At 44.7% G+C, this 20918-nt stretch overlaps 1 protein-coding gene across 26 annotated transcripts in view; it reads left to right on the top strand.

Annotated features, from left to right (window-relative positions):
- The window catches only part of Il16 (interleukin 16), a 100055-nt gene that overhangs the window by 48021 nt on the left and 31116 nt on the right, over positions 1–20918 (top strand). For all 26 annotated transcript variants that reach the window (XR_015636467.1, XR_015636468.1, XR_015636469.1 and 23 more), the window contains 5 exon segments: positions 7242–7350; positions 12375–12508; positions 14502–14612; positions 16374–16488; positions 19714–19787. Coding sequence is in view for 14 of the 26 variants with exons in the window: in XM_087581762.1 (XP_087437888.1) it covers positions 7242–7350; positions 12375–12508; positions 14502–14612; positions 16374–16488; positions 19714–19787 (543 nt within the window). In the remaining 12 variants the exon portion in view is untranslated.

The following is a 20918-nucleotide window of genomic DNA, read 5'->3' as shown; positions in this document are numbered from 1 at the left end:
GTGGTAGTTTCCACTGACTTTGATTGCTAGGACACTTTCCAGACATCTTATTGCAGACAGTATTAGCCCTTAATTACTTCCAATTGACACATAATTATATAATGTTAATATATATGAATATATCACAGCCACCCATAAATCATTTAATCAACACTGAACTTTTTCTATTTTTGGATACTACGAATATGTCTTCTTTAAACATTTGTGCAAAATTTTACATGGGTGTATGTTTTTAGTTCTTGAGTGTACTTAGGGGTGAAATTGAGTGATATTGTATTAAATTTTTTGACAATTATACTGTGTATAGTGGTGCATGCTTTTAGCCTTAGCACTTGAGGCAAAGGCAGGTTCAGGAGAGGGGCAGGGGCAGGGGCAGGGGCAGGGGCAGGGGCAGGAGCAGGAGCAGGAGCAGGAGCAGGAGCAGGAGCAGGAGCAGGAGCAGGAGCAGGAGCAGGAGCAGGAGCAGGGGCGTGAATTTCTATGCCAGCCTGGTCTACATAGTGAGTTCCAGGACATACAGAGCTACGCAAAGAGAACCTGTCTTGAAAAATGGCAGCAAAACATTCCTTTTTTTTTTTTGAGAAATCTTCAGCTTGTTTTCCAAATCAGTTTCAGTGCCTTACATGTCTACCATTAGAGTGAGACTCAAAATTTTTGTTATATGTATGGTTATATATGTATGTGTTCACACATGTGGACATTCATGTGTGTGGGTGGGGACAGGCCCACCGGTTTCACAGTCATGTACAACCTAGAGGTCAGCTTAGGGTGCTCTTTATCAGGTGCCATCTACCTCACTTTTTAGGCATTAAAATATTTTAATGTACAAATGAAACAAGTAGCTAGTAGACGTGAAGAGGCTAGTGGAGCTCTCATTTATTAAAAAACTGGAATGAATTTGAAGACTTAGTCATATATTAGAACTATTTCCATTCCCAATACTGTGTCATCCCTATGATACTAATATAGATGGATGAAGGCTGAAAGCCCATACACTCTGCCTGATTTTTGCACGATAGAAATAGGTAACTTTTATCAGCAGTTTTTACTGACAGGCCCAGTGGTGGTGATACTGTGGCTCTTGGATTGAAGTTTTATACCTTCACTATCAATTGTGTCTTTATACACTTATTCATCACCTGACCCCTGTCTACACACACATACAGAAACTATGATGATAGAGTTGAAAGTAGAAAAAAAAACTTTAGATTTATATTCTCTTCCGCAACTCTTGTGACCATTCACCTTTATTCTGTGCTTCCCCATTACCCTATATCACCCTCTCTTGACCTCCTTCCTAGATAATATACTGTACCCACACTGACAGTGATTTATATGTGTGTATACATTACAGGCTAGGATCCAAGTATGAGAGAAAACACCTTGCTTTCTAAGGCAGGATCTTGAGTAGTCTAGGATGCCTGTGAAGCTGCTGCAAGGATGGCCACCTTCCCGGAAGTGGAATTATAACTGTGTACCATACTAGGCTGGGGACTGAATTTAGGTGTTAGTATTTTAAAGCAAGTACTTTTCCCACTGAGGCACCTCCCTAGTTCATTTCTTGTGTATCCTCTTTCTGCTGGCGGGAACAGTACCTTCTAACTGGTGTGAGGCAGTGTCTCATCTTGGCTTTGATTGACACAATGACTATTCTGTTTCCTTTCTGTTGCTATGACAAACTCCAGCACCAAAGACAACACAGAGCAAAAGGATTTGGCCTACATTTCCATTTGCCTGATTTTCTTCTTAGAGTTGTACTGTTCTGCCCCTTTCTTATAGACCTAGAACCATGTTGAATTACTTTGTGTGTATGGTATGAGAAAGGAGTCCAGTTACTTTATGTAGAACTGTGTCTTTCCAGTAATCATTCATTAGAATGATTCTTTTCAAGGCATCAAATACCATGGTGGTAGGCTGATCTGAGCCTGGACATTGTACTGTAACAGGACCAAGAATGGGCATTCAGAAGGGGTATGGGAAGATGGAATTAGAAGGACTTGGTGACAGTGGTCATGTTGGGGAGAAGGGGAGTGAACATTAAAGGGAAGTCTTGGTTGTGCCTGCCCCTTCCCTTTGAGACTAGCAGATAGGAAACATCTTCCTTATGACCAGGTGGCTGCCCCAGAACAAATCTGCAGGAGTCCATTATTTTGTTTGTAAGACACAATGCCCTAGAATTCCTCGCCACCATCCTGGGTTCATCCTCTCATTCCATGGCGACTAGATAGTTTTCCATTTGTAGAGTTAGCTTTTGGTCCCTAAAAGCAATATGGCCCGATCTTAATGTTGTAAAAAGTACTGTGAAGAGTTTTTTGGCCAAGGCCATTCAGTCCCATGAGGACTGGTTTGTACAGAGATGGAGGTCTAGGTAATCATGGGGTGTGTGGCCCACAGAATGGCTGCCATGGTCTCAGTCTCTGAGGAAAACAAGGGTAAGTGTGTTCCAATGACTTTGTTAGCCCCTTGACCTCAGTGACAAAGCCTCAACATGGAGAGAAGCCCCACCTTGGGAGCAAGAACAGAAGAATCCTGTTCTGTGTGCTGCAGAGGGAGGCCTCTGTGGAACTGCTCTCATGGATCCTACAGAGACTCCTTTCATGAGAAGCCGCCCCACCCAGGACATGCTTGTCCAAAAGTGGTCAGGATCTCCTGGGTGCCAAGGGAAGCAGTTTGATTTCCCATGAATCATATTCTGATATGTGATAATTTCAGAAAGAGAAGCAGCCCGGGAGGCTTTAAATATAATCATCTCTCAAAATCATCACTCAAAAGTACAAAGCTGAAAGTGATGGCAAGGGATGGTTAGCACATCTCTCAGCTTACAGAAAAGGAAACAGAGCCTGAGCAATGATACAGCGAGTTCAGAGTAATGATGACGTTAGCTTTGCTGGCCTCAGGACCCTATCTCCATTTCGTCACACATTTCTGGTGAGGAGGTCACCAAGTTTGACATCTTAAAATGAAAACAAACTTGTTTTGAGATTTATTTATTTTTATTATGTGTATGGATGTCCTGCCTGCATGTGTATCTGTGCACAGCATGCATGTATTACCCATGGAAACTAGAGGAAGGTATTGGGTTCCCTGGATCAGAAGTTACAAATGGTTGTCAGCTGCCACGTGGGTGTTGAGGAATGAACCCCAGTTCTCTGGAAGAGTAAATAGCCAGTGCTCTAAACTGCTTCACCATTTCCCCAGCTTCTTTCAAAAATTCTTGTGACTGGATATACATACTCATGTGCACATGCATGGGTACACACACACACACACACACACACACACACACACACAGATTTGAAGACAAATAGGGTGTCATTCTTGAATACAGGTTGTGATATTAGCCTATGTGATATTAGCCTGGAAATTGCCTATTAGGAGAGACTGGGCAGCCAGTGAGCCCTAGGGATCTTTGTGTGTCTACATCGCCAGTGCTGAGGTTAGTTCACCATCATCCAGACATTTTCGTGGGTTCTAGATATTGAACTCAGGTTATCATCTCAACACAACAAACACTTTATCAACTGATCCACCTATGCAGATTCCTGCTTGGCAATGAAATGAACTCAGAGCACACAGGAGCACTGTTGTGTGCCTAGAAGCACGTGCATTGCCTTGTTCAGGAACTTTAGGGTTGTAAGTTTTTTCACAGTGATGTAACATTGCCACTTAAGTCTAATCTTCATCATCACTGTGCTCCAATACCTGCCACAGTGGTATCTAAGGAGACCGTTCCCTCCACAGCAGGCTGAAGAGTTTTCACATAATTACCCGGAAGCTTACTGCCATGGACACGATTAAGTGCAACTTTTTGCAGCTTCCAGTCTGCTCAGTGTCTGACCACATTGCTGAGGGAAAAGACCAACTGTCTTGAGACATGCATTTGGGATGGCTTGGTTTGGGGAACATGGAATGGTAAGGCAGGAAGATTAAAAAAAAAAGGTCCCACTGCCCTGGAGAGCAGTCATGAGGCTCAGATGTGCTTCAGGAATTCATGGAGTCCCATGGAGGATCAAGATGGCGTCTTCTAGATCCAGCCTTTCTCAGTTAACATTGAAAATCTCAGAGAAAGATAACCTCATGGGAACAGAGAGCCACTCCCCCCTCTCATCCGGGTGAGGAGGGAATGGTTTGTTCTATTTCCTGTGATTTTCTAGCCATCTTCATTTGACAAAGGAAAGAAAGGAAAAAATAGATATCATTTCATCATTCAAACACATTTTTGTTAACTCATGAGAGCTGAGTCTTGTATTTCACATCTTGCCGATTGTGTATCCTCACAACTAGGAAGAGGGCCAAGTACATAGTAAGTTTTTAGCAAACATTAGTTGAATGAATGTTGCTATTTTGGTGCATCTATATGTAGTCCTTTTTATTGTATTTTTTACACTACATTGTGGTTAGACTGTTATAAAGTATTTTAAAACTTATAGATAATACAGGTATGGTCACACAAAAACTTTAAACATTATATTAAGATGAGTTTTGTATGCTGTGTCCTGTGTATGCCATTTCCTCATTTACTTTATTATTATTAGACATTTAGAAGTGGAAATATACAGTCTGATAACACATGATGTTTCAAGATTAAGGGTCAGTCATCCTTGGACAGGTAGACCAGTTAGCTGCTGTGCCTGGTGACCTTATAAAGGTCCCAAGGCTACATTAACATCCATTTTCTCATTAGTATGCATGAAATGGAGCTGGTACTGGAGAGTAGTCTTCACATTGGAGTTGGGACATGACCTTACCTGACTGTTGTAATCAAAAAGTATGTCTTGGATATTAGGTTGGATATTCCAATGTGCTCAAAAAAGGGTTCATATAATTTTCGAAATCAGAGCCTTAAGAATTCAACTAAATCAAACTTATTTCTGTATATAATCACAGCTTTCATAGCCTTTAAAGAATTTCCCAAATTAGCACAGTTAAAGATTGGTAATTTTATTCAGGTTAACACAGCGCCATCTGTTGCTAAATAGAAAAATGACCACTTAACAGTCTGCCCAGACTTAATCTCTGATTTTCACATTGATTTGCAAAGGAAATAAAAGGGGATTGATTTGTGGTTTCTTGTGTCAGAAAGGACAGAGCTTTATTTTTAAAGGCTGTTACTGGAATTCTGGGTCCAGATTGCTTACAAAGTCCACCAGGTTAACTCCACTACCTGGCAGAAAATTCTTTCAATATTCAAGGGAGAGAACAGCAGCCATGGATGGAGCTTAACTGTGCTGTGGAACCCGTGAGGAATTTCTGTATGCCATGATGGAGGTGGAATTGGATTCAGGAAGTCTCAGTAGCCTGCCACCAATGGCACAGCAGAGGAAAGCTTTGAAACAAATGGGGGGGGGATGGGAGCAGTATCTTCACTTCTGGCCTGCTGCTGGGGACAAAGTACCGAGTGAGAGGCACCAAGTGAGTGGTAGCTAGTGTGAGGCAGGTTAGAGGGGGATTCTCTTCCCTGGCAACACACCAGATTTTGGAGATTTTGTACAACTCAGCACATGGAATTAACCAGCCCCTGCCATAGCTGCCTTCTCAGATAGGTAGTTAGGTCAGACACTATAGGGGTCTGCAGCACGGTGCAGCACTAAGTGCCCGCCCCCAAATACCTAAGCTGTCTGTAGCTACAGCTTTCAGGTCCAGTGACAAATATCCACAGGTCATTTACCTAGTCATTCAAATTCAACGGCCACAGTCATGCTAACGTTTAGAGAGTTTCCCATCTACAGGTTCCCTGAAACACATGCTCGCACAGTGCACGCATGTGCGCGCGCGTGCGTGCGCATACACACACACACACACACACACACACACACACACACACACACACACACACACACAGTTGCAGTAGTAACTGATGAAACTATCGTTTTTTTGTAGCTAGTAAAGTTACAAAATAGAACAGACTCAGGAATAGAAGTAAGATACCCCCTCACCTCACTGTCAACTTCTGTGCCCCTCACCACCCATTTCTAATATCTCAGAGAAAGGAGAGGAAAGAGGTACAAGTTCTTCCAGAGTCTTTTCTCACATAAGGAAGAGTCATATATTCTCTTTCACCATGAAAGAGAAATGAGACCGACTATATTGTTTAACATACTCAGTCTGATGAAGACTGTGTGTGTGTGTGTGTGTGTGTGTGTGTGTGTGTGTGTGTGTTTGAGAGTGTCCATGTGAGTATGTGGTGTATGTATATGATGTGTATGTGGTCTCTGTGTGTAGTGTGTGTATGTATGTAGTATGTGTATATGTTTGTATGTGTATACACCTGTATGTATGGGCAGAGATCAGAAGTCAACACTGGCTATCTTCCTCATTTACTCTACACCTTATGGAGACAGGATCTCAAGCTGCACCCAGAGCTCACTGATTCAGCAAGACCAGGTCAGTGAGCTGCAGGGGTCCACCCGCCTCTTCTTCCCCAGCATCTGTGTTACAGGCAGATCAGGCTGCACCCGTTTTTTTACGTAGTGCTGGGGATCCAAACTTAAGTCCTCATCCTTACTCAGCAAGCACTTTATAGATTGATCCATCTCCCCAGCCCTAAAAACTATTCATACAAAAACTTTTTGCTATAAAAAAACTGATGTCACTCAGCATGGTGAAGCAGAAATAAAAGAGAACTGTAAACAATTTGACTGGTACTGACTTTTAAGGTTCTAAATTAAGTGCTGACCACTAAAAATCAGCAATGCAATAAATTCACAATACTCAGAAGAATGCACGGACATTTCAGTATTTTAAAACTCTATAATATTTGTTCAACAATAATTTTTGAGTCTATGGTAGAATTCCAGGGCAGGTTAGCACCCTTGTTATCTCTAGCACAGGTCTCCAGGCTCTCTGTTCACACCACTCTCTAAGCCACATCAGCACACTGCCCTTCTCAGTAGAGATCTTTCGTATTTGCTTACTGTTAGCTTTCGTTTACTAAAATGTCAGTTCTCCACGGTCAGCTCCTTGCTCCTCTTGGTCACTGCTGAACTCTGCATGGCTAATGAAGAGCCTGACGCATGCACCCAACATTGGCTGCATTTGCTTAATATTAATGTAAATGAATGTGTATCTAGAAATGAATGGTTGTGAGTAGTCCTAAATCCAGTTCTCAAAGTGCCTGCTATTTTAGTAGAGATATGCGCAAATCAATAAATATTTCTCTGGTCCATGCCAACAGCCCATTACACTAAGCATTCTTGTCAGCTCTAACTTACTGCATAAAAAGATGGGAACTGTTTTCACAGGAATCTTCTACAACTTCCTCTAAAGAAAAGGCTGGAAAATCAGAAGCACAAAGTAGCAACTTCCTGTTTCCTAAAGCCTGCCACCAAAGGACACGCAGCAACTCCACCAGTAAGTATCTTCTCAAAATATCTTCGGGAATAGAGCTGTCTTAGTTCCTTTTCTGTTGCTGATAAAACACCATGACCAAGGCTACTTAAAGAAGGAGGGTTTTTGTTGTTGGTGGTGATGGTGGTTGGTTGATTGGTTGGTTGGCTTTTCTGACTTATGGTTCCAGAAGACTAGAAGTGATAATGGCTGGAAGAGACAATAGTCATGCTGGCAGAAGCAGGCTGCTGAAAGCTCACATCTCGAACCACAGGCAAAGAGCAGAGAGAGAACTAGAAATGGGAGATTTTAAACTTTCAAACCTGCTTCTAGTGACAAACTTCCACCCACAAGGCCACAGATCCTACACCTCTCCAAACATCACCACCAACTGGAGACCTATGGGCCTATGTGGGCCTGTGGAGGACATTCTCATTCAAACTACCCCAAGAGGTTATCTGCTCCTGAATATCAGGACTAGCAAGACTGCCAGTGCTGTGGGGGAGATTAGGAGGATGGCTCTTCCCTGGTCTTTCAAGGATAAACCAAGATGGGAACTGTTTATCTCTCAGAGAACATTCTTCGTGAGTGTGCTTCCCTGACAGCTTAGAGAGCTTAGCGTTGGCCTTAGCATTTCTCTGTGACCAGTTCTTCTGGCTGGGTGGCATGTGGAGAAAAAAAGAAAAACAGAAAGAAAGAGAGAGAGAGAGAGAGAGAGAGAGAGAGAGAGAGAGAGAGAGAGAGCTACTCTAGCTGCTGGCTGAGCAATCTTGTCTCTCTCCCTACAACCTCTCTTGCCTTATCTGTGATATGATAGGACCTGAGACTGGAAGACTGGAAGACTCTTAATTAATGTAAACAGAATCAGAAAAATGAAGAAATTAAGACCACAGTGAATCATAACTCTACCTGTGCTAATACTAAGCTCTGCTAGCATTTTCAGTTAATTTCATACTCTTCCCACATGACTTCAGAAAACTTATATTCACAAGTCATTGGAAATTCTGTTCTAAACTATTTTTAGTGGAAACACACAATTTTATTATATGAACATTACGATCTAGTTAACCAACTCTCTCTTCCTAGATATTTGCATTATATATTATATAGAGATTATATATGATATATAAACATATAGATGTTCTATCAGTCTCTCACTAGCATAATCAATATTGTTTACTTTATATATGAAATTTTATTTGCACCCATGCTGGTTCTAAAGGACAACTCTGTCAGCCTCCGTATCTGCAAATGGGAAGTACTTGAAAAAATTGCATTTGTACAGAAAATATGCAGATTCTTTCTCTTCTTGTTGTCTTCTAACAGTCCAGCATAGGAAGCACATGTCTATGCATCTATTATGTGATGACAGTGCAGTGACATGGAAAAGCACCACTTATTCTGGCACCTGTGGGGGGTCCTTGAATCAATTTTTCTCCCACTGAGTGACAACCATGCAGCTTAAAGGCCGAGTGTGGAGGTTTACAGCTAGCATCCCGTCATGTGGGGTGTAGAGGTAGTGGGGTGATCAGGAGTGTGTGGCCAGGCTGGGTTGCAGCAGATCCTGTCTCAAAATCAAATCAAGTCAAATCAAATCAATACAAAACAACATCAAAACAAGCAAATAACAACAAAAATCACAAAACAAAACACCATGAGCAAAACAAAAGAGAATATATTCCAGGGTGAGTGTACTTGGATTGGGATGTAGCTTCTTTGGAAAAGATTATCTGTATGACTTCAGGGAAGTTTCTTGACTTTGCAAGCCTCATTATTCTATGTCACTCTGAGTCATTCTTAAATGAATTACGACCCATTTGGAGGCTTGCGTAACTTGGTTTCTTGTTAATGTAATTGCCTAGGAGTTGACGTTTGGTTTAAACAGTAGGTAGATCCAGCTTAAGAACTTTGTCCACATGTTAGTCTGACACTCCTTCAGCAGCAAACATGATCACCTGCTTCTTCACATTGAGTTACTGTTGCTATTACTTTTAAAAATATTTGTCCCACAGCCTTCTCTCTCTCTCCTGTTTCTGCTTCTCTGCTTTGCTTTGCATCTGGGGCCCGTTACACACTTTGTTGGGGCTCTGTCTAAAATGAAACAAAGAGACCCTGTTCAAAATTATTAAGAATTTCAAAGTGGCAACAGCCCAGCATTAAACCAAGCTGGGAGCCTTCTGGCCACAACCCCTGGTGACTGCACACACCACATGTTCACAAGTGCAGCCATGCTGGTGTCCTAGGAGCTGATCTCTCAGACAGTACCACCCACCTCCAACTGGGTTCAGTTACTGAGTGAGTGACTGGCTGTAGGATAGAGCTCTGTAGGAACCGCTTTCCTGGTACCTTGACTGTCAATCACTCAAGTGGCCTGTCTTCCCTGGATGGGGCTCAGTCAGCCCAACTGACTCCAGGCCTCTGGGGAGGTAATGGTCTCTAGGACCCCAGCACATTTGGCTTTGAGTGTAAGTGTGCCTTTGGTTACTTATACAAGCTGTGACTTGCACACTGGCTTACAAAATCGGCTGGAAAACAGACCTCTTTAGGCAAATGGAAAGATTTCTTTATTTATTTAGTACATGTTTTGATGACTCTTGCTAGTTTCCTATTGGGGTTATCCTTGTCTTATTAATTTACGAAACTCTCCGTTAAATTAATATTGAACATTGGATTCTTTTTTTTTTCTTTTTTTCTTTTTTTTTTTCGGAGCTGGGGACCGAACCCAGGGCCTTGCGCTTCCTAGGTAAGCGCTCTACCACTGAGCTAAATCCCCAGCCCCTGAACATTGGATTCTTAAACATGTTTTAGAGAATCAGCTGTGTCCTGTTCTAGACTCTGTTTATACAGGCTTGAATCCATGTTCAGGCAGAGCACCCAAAACATAGCAGCTGCCTGGGTCAGGAAGGGCAGGTCCCAGCTCAGCATGGGTTCGAGGGTTTGCACTAAACTTGCCCATGGCTCTGTCATCACTCTGCTGTCGCTCAGTTCAAGTTCATTTGTACTTATTGCTCTTCCTCTCTTCTTCATTCAGTGTAGGTCGTGGCCATGGGAAAGCCCAGGACACAGAGGTCTGGATTATATACTAGACTTATTTATTGCAATAAAGCCCCTGGGCCTCTGTTTGCTCATTAATAAGTAGGAAGTAGACCAGAACTCCGGAAAGTCTCTGATAATTGGCTGCATCAGCGGGAGAGTTACCCAGGCCTCATCAGTGGGCCAGGATGGGTGTGAGGTCTACATTCTTATTAAACACGTACATAAATGAAGTGTGTGTCCAGATTCGGACTAGATGACCTCTGTACGGTCTCTGCATCCTGCCTTCCCCATGCTTCTCCCTCCTGGCCCATCTGGGAGCAATTGGTCCCTACAAGTTGCAGAGGATCTGTGTTTCTGAAAAGACTTCTGGAAGCAACCATCTTGTCAGGGAGAAGTGTTTCTAAGTACTTTCAGAGCACGGAAGAACCAAATCTCCCTCTTTCCATGGTGCCTTTACCTCTGTTCTCAGTTGTCTTTAGGCATCTTAGGTCCTCAGGAAGCTTCCTCATTCAGACCCTGCCTGGCGAGTCACTTCCTTTCTTTAGTTTATAAACAAGTCTTTCCCAGTCCCCTCCCCTTCAGGAAGGAATTCTCAAACCTTGAACCTTGCTGCATATTGAATTTCCTGTGAGCCACCACTCATTATGCCCTTGGTATGGGGGTTGGGCTCTCCACTTATTCAAATCCAAGGTTGCTGGGAAAATGTCCCTCTCTGGGCCTCTGGAAGGCAGCTGCCAAGGCAGTGACCACACATGATTCCTGAACACGGCAGCTCACTGTGGAGAACACAGAAATTTTAGAAGACGTGCCTGGCTGAAGACTAAGTATATGAAAAAATAGAACATGAACATCTCATCAATGTCTTTATGTATTGTTTATATATGGATGCCACATGGCTTTAGACATAGTGAACAGAATAAAATGTATTAATACAAATAAACCAATTGCCTCTATTTCCTTTTAGTTCTTTTTATCTTTATCTTTATTTTATTTATTTATTATTTATTTTTTACCTATTTTATTTGTTTTGGCTCTTTAAGACAAGTCCACACTGTATAGGCCAGGCTGGCCTGAACTTTCTTTTTCTTTTGTTTTATCTAGATTTTTATTTTCTTTCAGGCAAGATCTCAGATAGCCTAGGTACTTTTAAAACCTAGTATATGGTAGAGGATGATCTTGAAGTTCCCATCCTCCTGTGTGAGTGCTGGAATTGCAGGTGTGCACTACTGTGCCTGGTCTTCCTCTAACCTTTTCAATGTGGCTACTAGACAAACTTAAATGGCCTGTGGCAGCACACTTTGTCTCCACATGGGGCAGCTCTAGATGTCAGCAGGTTAAGCCTGTCAACCATAAAGGTTTGAAGTTGACTGCGATGGTTGAGAGGTGGGTAGTGACCAGTGGTGGGACACAGGTGAATGACAGGAAGCCCCGTATCCCACATGGGTCAGGAAACTGATACTTAGCATTTCCGTAGATCCCCAAAGATGTGTGTACCTATCACAGTGTAAGAGGCAGTGGTGGGTCCACAGAAGACTGGAGGACTCCCTGGCCCAGCCTCTCCCTGCCTGGTTTCTCCTAGACGGCCACTTGTACTCTTCCTGCTTGACCTCCAGCTCAGTTCCTATCCCAGGAACCTCTGTGCTGTCTCCTCTCCTTTCAGTTGGGGTTGGAAACTCTTGGGCAGGCTGGACTAGAGCTATGATGTGGCATGCAGGAGACCATATCACCTCTGGATGAGTTGGGTAGGGGTGAAGAGGGAGCCCACTCTGATGAAGAATCCAGTGGCACCTGCAGCACCAGATTTGTGGACGAAGGGAGTTAAAATGAGGCGATATCTTCTGCAGCCTCATGACCAACTTTCCTGGCTGCTGAGTGGTTTCTGCCTACACAGAGCCCTACCTGAGGCAGGGCTGGTGATTGGCAAGGCTGCTTTTGTTCTTTCTCAGGCTTGGTGGTTGAGTGCACACAAATGAATTCTTCCTGTTTGTCTCCCCACTCCCATCTCGGTTTAGGTGTTAATCCCTACAGTGCCAGAGAAATGGATTTTCCAATGACCAAGAAATCTGCAGCTCCCACCGACAGGCAGCCCTACTCTCTCTGTAGCAACAGGAAGTCCCTCTCTCAACAACTGGACTACCCAGTTTCGGTGAGATAGGGGAGGGGGTCCTGGAGATGTGGGAGGACAGGGGTCTGTGTTATTTCCACAGTGGCTGGGGGAGTCTTTTTAGTTTTTCTGCCCACAGACTGCACAGAGCTTGCTTAGTCAGCCCAAGCATCCCACTAGGCAAAAAGTCATCTAGCAAGGCCCACCTGCCAAGAGCCCCTTGAGCCCGGTACCCGTAACCACTGTCGCTTGTGTGCTGTTAGGAGTCAAAAGATAGAGAAAGTCCCTGTTCTCCAGCTTTCAGCTAAAGCTTCTCTTTATTTCCTCTTCATAATAACTGACCTGGGAGGACTAGGGAACGATGGATTTGATAAGCTAAGGAGTTTATTATCAAAACACTGGTATGTAACAGAATTGGGCCTTGCAGTTGCATTGCTTTTAAAAACATTTACTGATTTAGTATGTGTGAATGTCTGTGTATTTGTGTGGGGGTTGGGAGAGTGAATAGCTTGCACGTGGAGGTCAGAGCACAAATGATGAGACCTGGCTTTATTTTCTTCCATCGTGTGGGTCACAGAGAGACAGAGACAGAGAGATGGAGAGAGGAGAGAGAGAGGCAGAGAGACAGAGAGACAGAGAGACAGAGACAGAGTTTGACTAACTATGTGGACATCTCTTGACCAGTTACATTGGTTGGTTAACCATCACCCATGCTGAGTCACACTCTTGTCTGCATAGGAGCTTCCAATGGAGGGAAACAGGATTCCAGGAAGGCTGTTTCTGGGGTTGGGGGAGGAGAAACTTTTGTGTGGCTTAGGGCTATAAAGACGGGGTTATTCTGGTAACTAGAGCAGCTTCAAGCCAGCAACAGGAAAAAAGAGAAAGGAGAGGGGAGGGGTGAGAAGAAGAGGGGAAGAGAGAGAAGGGGAGGGGAAGAGAGAGGAGGGGAGGAGAGAGGAGAGGAGAGAAGAGAGGAGGGGAGGGGAAGAGAGAAGGGGAGGAGAGGGGAGAGGAAGAGAGAAGGGGAGGGGAGAGAAAAAGAAGAGGGGAGGGAAAGAGAGAGGAGGAGAGGGGGGGAGAGAGGAGGGGAGAGGAGAGGGGAAGGTGAGCTTTTCTTTTCTGGGCAGGATTGTCTTGAAGCCCAAATGTATTCCATGTTCCCTGCAGGCTAGTTATGTGTGTGTCTTACCTTGCACATGAGATCTTAGTGAGCAGGTATCCAGCAGCCCCATTCCACACTCAAGACTGACATATTGGTTGAGTGGATAGAAAGCAGCAGATAGAAAATGAAGGATGTAGTCATTTCCTTGGGACCAAGCCCCGGCCTAAGCACCTAAATGGTTAATTATTTCTGGGAGCTACACACACAGGTACGTCTTTTTTAAAAAATGATCTTCTACAGTAGGAAACTTAGGCTCAGAGGGACAAAGTCACTTCTCCATAATCTGCTAAGAATTGGCAGGGCCAGGGGAACCATCTGGAAAATGGATGTGGCTTCCAAAGGTTCAGCATAGCACCAAGCCGTGCTGCTCCTCACTGGGGCTCTGGGACACAAGCCTGCTCTCTGTTGACATTCTCTGCTTCTTTTATGCAGCAGGTTAACCTCCGTCTGTGGCATTCATGTTCGCTTTTGAGTCTTTGGGTTCTAGACTTCTTGCCTACTGCACCATTATGCCTAGTGCAAGCAGGGCTTTTGGGAAACATGCTTTGAGCTGAACACAATTTTACTGTGATGTCTCAAATTCAGCTGAAAGTCTTGCTTGGCCTTCACGGCTTCTGCTGGGGACAGTGTGGTGCGTGATATTATAACCCTTGGCTTGCTGCCTCCCCAAGCCTTTGTGAGCCTTTGCTGCTGGTGTGCAGCCAGGTCATTTGGAGGAAAGCTTCCTGCATAGGCCATCACTTCCAAGTGACACTCCATGAACCACCCTCTAGCTCTTACACTGCTGGCCCTTGGGAGACAGAGGGTGGGACTCTTCTCCTTGGCTGATGTCACCGGTGGCTCATCTCTGCCCTCTTGGCTTCTTCATTTCAGGGCACTGCAAGACCAACTCGGTCACTGAGCACAGCTCAGCTCGGGCAGCTGTCTGGGGGTCTGCAGGCGTCAGTCATTTCCAACATAGTGCTGATGAAGGGCCAGGCAAAGGTGAGCAAAGATCGCCACCAAAGGAAGCACCACAGCAATGCTCGCTCTCTTCTGGGAACAGTTGCTCAAAGGACATACACTCTGCAAAAGAGGGGTCAAGCAAGCTCGCACATGCTTGCTGAAGTCAAGGCAACACTGACTCTCCCAGTTCCATAAGTGATCATTTTCTCTCTGAGGACACCACCGTGGTCCCCAACTGCTTCAGCACTCTCCAAACTTGTTCCCTATTCCTCTTGACACAACAATCCTACCACTTAATCTTGCCTGATACATAAGTTAAAATCCCTTACATCGATTTATGGGGCTGGATTTCACCTCCACACTCTGGTGTTGGTAGAAGAAAGTTGGACTCAAACACAATTTTTACGAACTCCATGTCTCCATATGGGTCATTCGGTGGCCATAGATGGTCTGGCTCTGTTGGCCCATCCTGAAGACTCAGAAAGGACTCTGCTCTGTCTAGATGATGATGCTTCATACTAATGTGACAAGGGAGAAGCAAGTGCAGTGTGGTTCTCTCTGGACAGCCCCGCTTTCTGATTAATAAGCCAGTCATTTAGTCATGGTGACCCAACAGGGCACACAGTGCAAAGTCCCAGGTATAAGGAAGTGAGTCTGCCTTGGGATGAGCACAAGGGATATCTGGGTGCTCTCTCACCACTGATGTTTTGGTTTTCATATGGACTCTGAGAACTGTGGACCAGAGATGAATGATCTATGAAGACTAGTACCATTACCAGAGGCAACTATCACTTTAAGGGTTTGTCTAGGAACCAAGCACCTGATCCCACCTAGATACTTTAGTGGTGAACCGAAAGACCCTCACTTATTCTACCCCATGTCTGAGGTCAGTCATGAAATAAATGAAGTCAACTGACTTCTGGTAGCTCTCAGTTTGTAAGGGAGTTCCCTGAGGCTGAACTCAGCTTATTGGGGAAATTGCAAAAGTCCTTTATCTTCAACATAATGAATGGGGCTGTAGATGTTTCCTTTGCCATCACCTAAAGCAATCCCGATTGTCCCTTTAATCCACTGGAAAGTCTGTAGGGGGAGTCAGACCATCTATCTCCTCACTCTTACCTTCTGTGGAGCAGCTCTGCCTTGGACTGCCTTGCCTTGTAGCTTTTCCTCACAGCTGAGGCTGTCTCCTCAGCCTCAGTTTCTCGGGATGTGAGAAGGTGCCTAGGATGTGTTTGTCAGCCCTGAGAATGACCTAGAAGTAAAGACAGCAAGCAAAATACCTGTAGTAAGAGCAGGAGATTGGTGTCCTTAGGCAGGGGACAGGTTGGGCACAGAATGGAGGGTAGTAAGGGGCCTTTGTTAACAGCAAGGATGCTTCCTGTGGCACAAGCTTGTTACTATTGATGCTGTTGATGTCTCTGATTCTGCTGGGTATGGGAGTTTATTTTCAAATACAGCCTGTGAATTAGCTGCTGTTATTTTACCACCAGAAACTGGGGTTCAGAGGGAGGGAGTGATTGGATGAAATAGTCAAGTGGAGAGAGTGAGGGTACTAGTCCCTACCCAGTTTCCATCTGTGTGGGAAATGCCAGCCTCGTGGGTGAGCCTGTGGCAAAGCCCAAGCTGGCTATGAACTACTCTCCCCACCTTGCCTGATTAAGCTCTGAAACCTCTGGGATTAAAGGGACTTTGTCTCCTCCCCATTCCTTTTTGTAGGGCCTAAGGGGCAGATCCTTAGTAAGTCTCAGCTCAAAAAACACCTGGAATATCCCTACATCTTGCCCTGTCTTCTTTCCCCAGGGCCTGGGCTTCAGCATTGTTGGGGGAAAGGACAGTATTTACGGCCCTATTGGGATTTACGTGAAGAGCATCTTTGCAGGGGGAGCAGCTGCAGCCGACGGGCGGCTTCAGGAAGGTAGGTTTCCATCCCTCCCTCCGAGTGTGGCTGAGAGGTCACAAGCACCATGCAGTGCCACCAGGGCATCAAAGAGCTTGAGAGCTTAAAATGGGTATTAGGCTATCTGAGTCCACTTCTGGGGTGGTGGGGTGGGGCTCCCCTCACGGACTCCGTCTTAGTTATAGCAGACTATCGTTCTCTTACAATACCTCCCCTCCCAGGCGCTATCGTCAGCCCGGGTCGGAAGCATTTGTTCTCCGATTCTATTCCTTCCTTCCTGTGCCCCTGTTCAGTTTCCGGGACTCAGTGATGCCCCATCTCCTTCACCTTCTCTGCCTCCTCCACCTGAAACCATGGGACACCAGGTCCCACACCTCTGTCATAGTCCCACCAAGCTCCAGGCTTCAGGAATACAGAATACAAGGACACAAACCACAGTCCTCACACCAGCGAGAACAAAGGGAAGTTTATTTTGAGCCACATATGAGTGGACATGATCCAGGGACATGCATCTAGATTGGCATGAAGTGGGTCCCTGTGACCTCTTTTTTGGGTAAGGTGGTGATCTCAATACATGAAAAAAGAACTGACCTGACAGTCTGAAAGACTGTACACGCATACAACGATGGTGAGTATCATAGGGCTATTAGGGCAACTAACGGTAGCCTAAGTTAATTTGGCTCTTGATCTGCAGCATTCCCACTCTTCACAGAGAGACAGTTCTGAATAGCCAGTCCGAAAACTTCAACAAAGAGGTATCTTTTCCAGGGAACTTTATCTACAGAAAAACCAGATAGGACCTCTCTTTTGAACTGCCAATGGCTTCCCCATGGGCAGCCCTCCCTTCTGCCTCCCTTGCTTCCTCTCAACTCCTTTCATATCTCATAGGACAGATACTCCCTCTAAGTAAGAGACCTGGGGAACACAGCTGCCAGACACCCCACTGTACCCCACCCTAAGTCTGAGTTTGAATAATGGGCAACCAACTTGGTCCAAAGAGATCCCTGGGAGCCAGGGAGCAAAATTCAAGGGTGGGAAGGGAAGGGAAGGGAAAAAAATGAATTGAATTAGAAAGAACAGTTACTTTCTTGTCAGGGCAGCATCCGTAAGTCAGGCTGGCAGTCTAACCACCTGTAAATCTGAGCAGTGGGCAGGGTGGGGGTGGAGGGGCTGTGGGAACACTACAGTTCCGGATGCAGGCATATATCACAACAATGGAAAGCTTCCACCTTTCTAAATGAGCAAAGACATTCTACGAGGGACTGGAGACATAGATGGCTTTGTGCTTCAGAGCACTGGCTGCTCTTCCAGAGACCCAGGCTTTTAGCACCCACACAGTGACCCACAACCACCCATAACTGCAGTTCCAGAGCATCCAATGCCCTCTTCTGGCCCTCCAGAGCACCAGGCACACATGTGGTGCACTGATATAGACGTAGGCAAAATGCTCATACACATCAACTGATGATTACCAGTCTATTAATAAAAGTATCCAGTACATTGAAAAACATCCTACCTTGGGTTTTGTGATATGTGCAAATTAGGATGAGATTCAAACTTTTGCCATGTTCTTCATATAAGGCCACGACTGCCTTGATGTTTCAGCCTTGATGTTTTGAGTCACCATTAGAGAAATGATGTAACTATCAAAGATTAGAAGACTCCTGACCTGGCTGTTTATAGAAAACGTTGCCAATCCAAGCACTATGCAGCACTGGGCACCAGGATTGTATCATGTGGGCAGTGGGTTTTTTTATCATTGGAGAGGCTTTGGATGAATCATGATGCAGTGTATAGAATGCAGCGGGCTGGCCAGAGACAGGAAGCAGAAGATAAGTTCAGAGGCTGGCACAGGAGGCCGGCTCCTGCTCTTCTGGCTGCCTGGATCAGTAACCCTCCCATTGACTAGAATCAATGAGAATGCACAGAGCCTGGGAAGAGGCAGTACAGGAATGCTTGGGAATGTGAATGTTTCTAGTCTTGGTCAACTGGAGAAAAGGGAAAAAAGGCCAAGGAGGAGAGAAGTGGAAAAAGATTAAGTGTGAACTTCAGGAGGGCGATGAGCCTAGGTGACCACTAGATGGCGCTGTCTGGCAGGCCACTGAAAAGTGGTTGGCCCCTGTGAGCTCTCTGTCAGAGAGGTGAACTGAACAGATTAAACAAGGAAGGTGTAGAGGAGGGAGAGGAGGGGGATAGGGATGGGGATGGGGAGGAGGTCTAGCGGAACAGCTAAGTCACGATCAAGAAGAAAATAGGAGCCAGGGATTGGGGAAGATGTGTGGGTTAGAATCCAGGGTGTTAGCCTTTGTTATTTTGTTACTTTTGTATGGAAACTGTCATTATTTGGGGGTTGAGGGACATTTGTTAATAGCAATAACAAAAACAGAGAATTTCAACAGTCACTTCCTGGCTCTAGCCTCCAATAAGTGACACACTCAAATCTACTCTGTGAAAGAATGTGCTGGCTGTGACAAGCTTGCTAGACAGATCAAAGGTACTGACAATTAGTTTTTGTTCTCCTTCCCAAAAACAATTGTGTAAAACAGATGTGGCTCAGGAGTGCTAGTCAGCTGTGGCCAGATGAGGAGTCAACAGAGAAGCCCAGGAGAGGGTTATTGGCCCTTTGGAAAAGGTATTTTGATAACTTATAGCCAGCCCCTGTGGAGTTAAGAATTCATATTCTGAAGTTTTGAATTTGTATATCCTCTTCTCAGCTCCCATTTAATTATGATTTTGATTCTGTTTGTTTCATACCTCTGGCTAGTTATGGACTTGATATGTAGCCCAGGCTGGCCTCCAACTTCTTGTGATCCTGTGGCTTGTGATTACTAAGTTACGGAATTACAGTCATAAGCCCTCAAGGCTGGCACATTTTAAACAGTTTTACTGTGTGTATTCTCGGTCATGCAGTCTTCCAGTGACAAGGGTTGAGTTCTGTCATTGTTCCCTTTGGTTCCAGAAGCCCATCATTTTGAGCTTCTCTGCCACCTCCACACTGACACATAGAATAGTATCTGAGCTGAAAGAAACAGTTACAGCAAGCCGCTAGGAAACAGAGTTGCATCTTAGTGTAGCAAAGTCCGTCTTTGCTGACTGATGGCCCAGGCACTGCTCAAGTATGGTGAATCCAAAGGCCAAGAGCAAGGTTCGGAAGGCACACACAGGAACAGAATACAAGGCCCCAAGTATATTCCAAACCCCCGAATAAAGCTTGTTAGCTACTGTCTTTCTGTCTCTCAATAGGTGATGAAATTCTGGAACTCAATGGTGAATCAATAGCTGGCCTAACACACCAGGATGCTTTGCAGAAGTTTAAGGTAACTTCTCATTCTATATCCACACTCGGGGATGTAAATGTTATACATCAGGCTATAATTGCCATCGCAGAGGCTTACTGCCCAATAAGCTCACCCTTTCTAGTTATTTCAGAACTCTGGCTGGCTGGTTCAACTCAGCTGTCCTGGCTCAAACTCCTCTCCAAGCTGACTGAGAAGCTGGCTTCTCTCTGCTTTTCACTGAATTGATCTGCTCGGCCTCAAACTCACTCTGGAAATGTATTCTAATTTTCTGGCTCCTTCTTATTCTTTGGCTGCAGCTGCTTCTACTGATCTGCACCCAACTAAAAAAATGAACTCAATTTTACTGCGCTGAACTCACTGACTCTCCACTAACCCTCCAAACTCATCTCCATTCAACTGAACTGACTCTCTTCCTGTTCTGCTCTTAAATAGCTTCTCTCCTCTGCTATTCTTGTGAAAGTTGAATATATCCTGTCTCTGACTCATTCTCTCAAATCTTTCTCTGACTCATCACTTTGTTTGCCCCTCAATTAGATATCCGTTTCAAACATGGCTGCTTCCTTCTACAAACTAATTTTATCTTAAAGGTGTATACTAAGGGTGTGTTTGTATTGCAATCAGAGGGATTAAAAATGTGTGGCATGTTTGTATCCTACCTGGATCACACACTCCTAGGTCTTTAGATGTCATCCCTTGCCATGTTGCTGGATTAAAATTCCTGTCAATTGGGCACTTCAGGCAATAAAACCAAAGCCAGAAACACCTTCTTCCTCTAAGTCCACAAAATAAAAAATTGATCCTTTACAGGGGTGCCTAGCCAATGGTGGCCCTGGGTACAACATTAAAGAAATTCCTCTACAAAAGATAGTATAATCTGAGCTGGTGTCAAAGGCATTCAAACCACTTAAGATTTATAAAGCTGCCTCAAAGCACTCCATGGTAGTAGATTTATGGATATGCTTTGAGTTTTTAAGACATCACTAAAGTCTACTTTTGAATCTCCATTCAGTTAGTACATTCAATAGTATACACATCCTATGCCATATAACACGTATACTCTGGTGTACATGCATGTACGTGTCATGTGTAACTTGTCACATGTTTGTATATTACCCATGCGCGTGCGCGCGCGCGCACACACACACGCAC

This window comes from Rattus norvegicus, chromosome 1 (genome assembly GCF_021556685.1).
Source record: "Rattus norvegicus strain SHRSP/BbbUtx chromosome 1, alternate assembly SHRSP_T2T, whole genome shotgun sequence".
Classification (NCBI taxonomy): Eukaryota; Metazoa; Chordata; class Mammalia; order Rodentia; family Muridae; genus Rattus; species Rattus norvegicus.
This window is presented reverse-complemented; position numbering and strand designations above follow the sequence as displayed.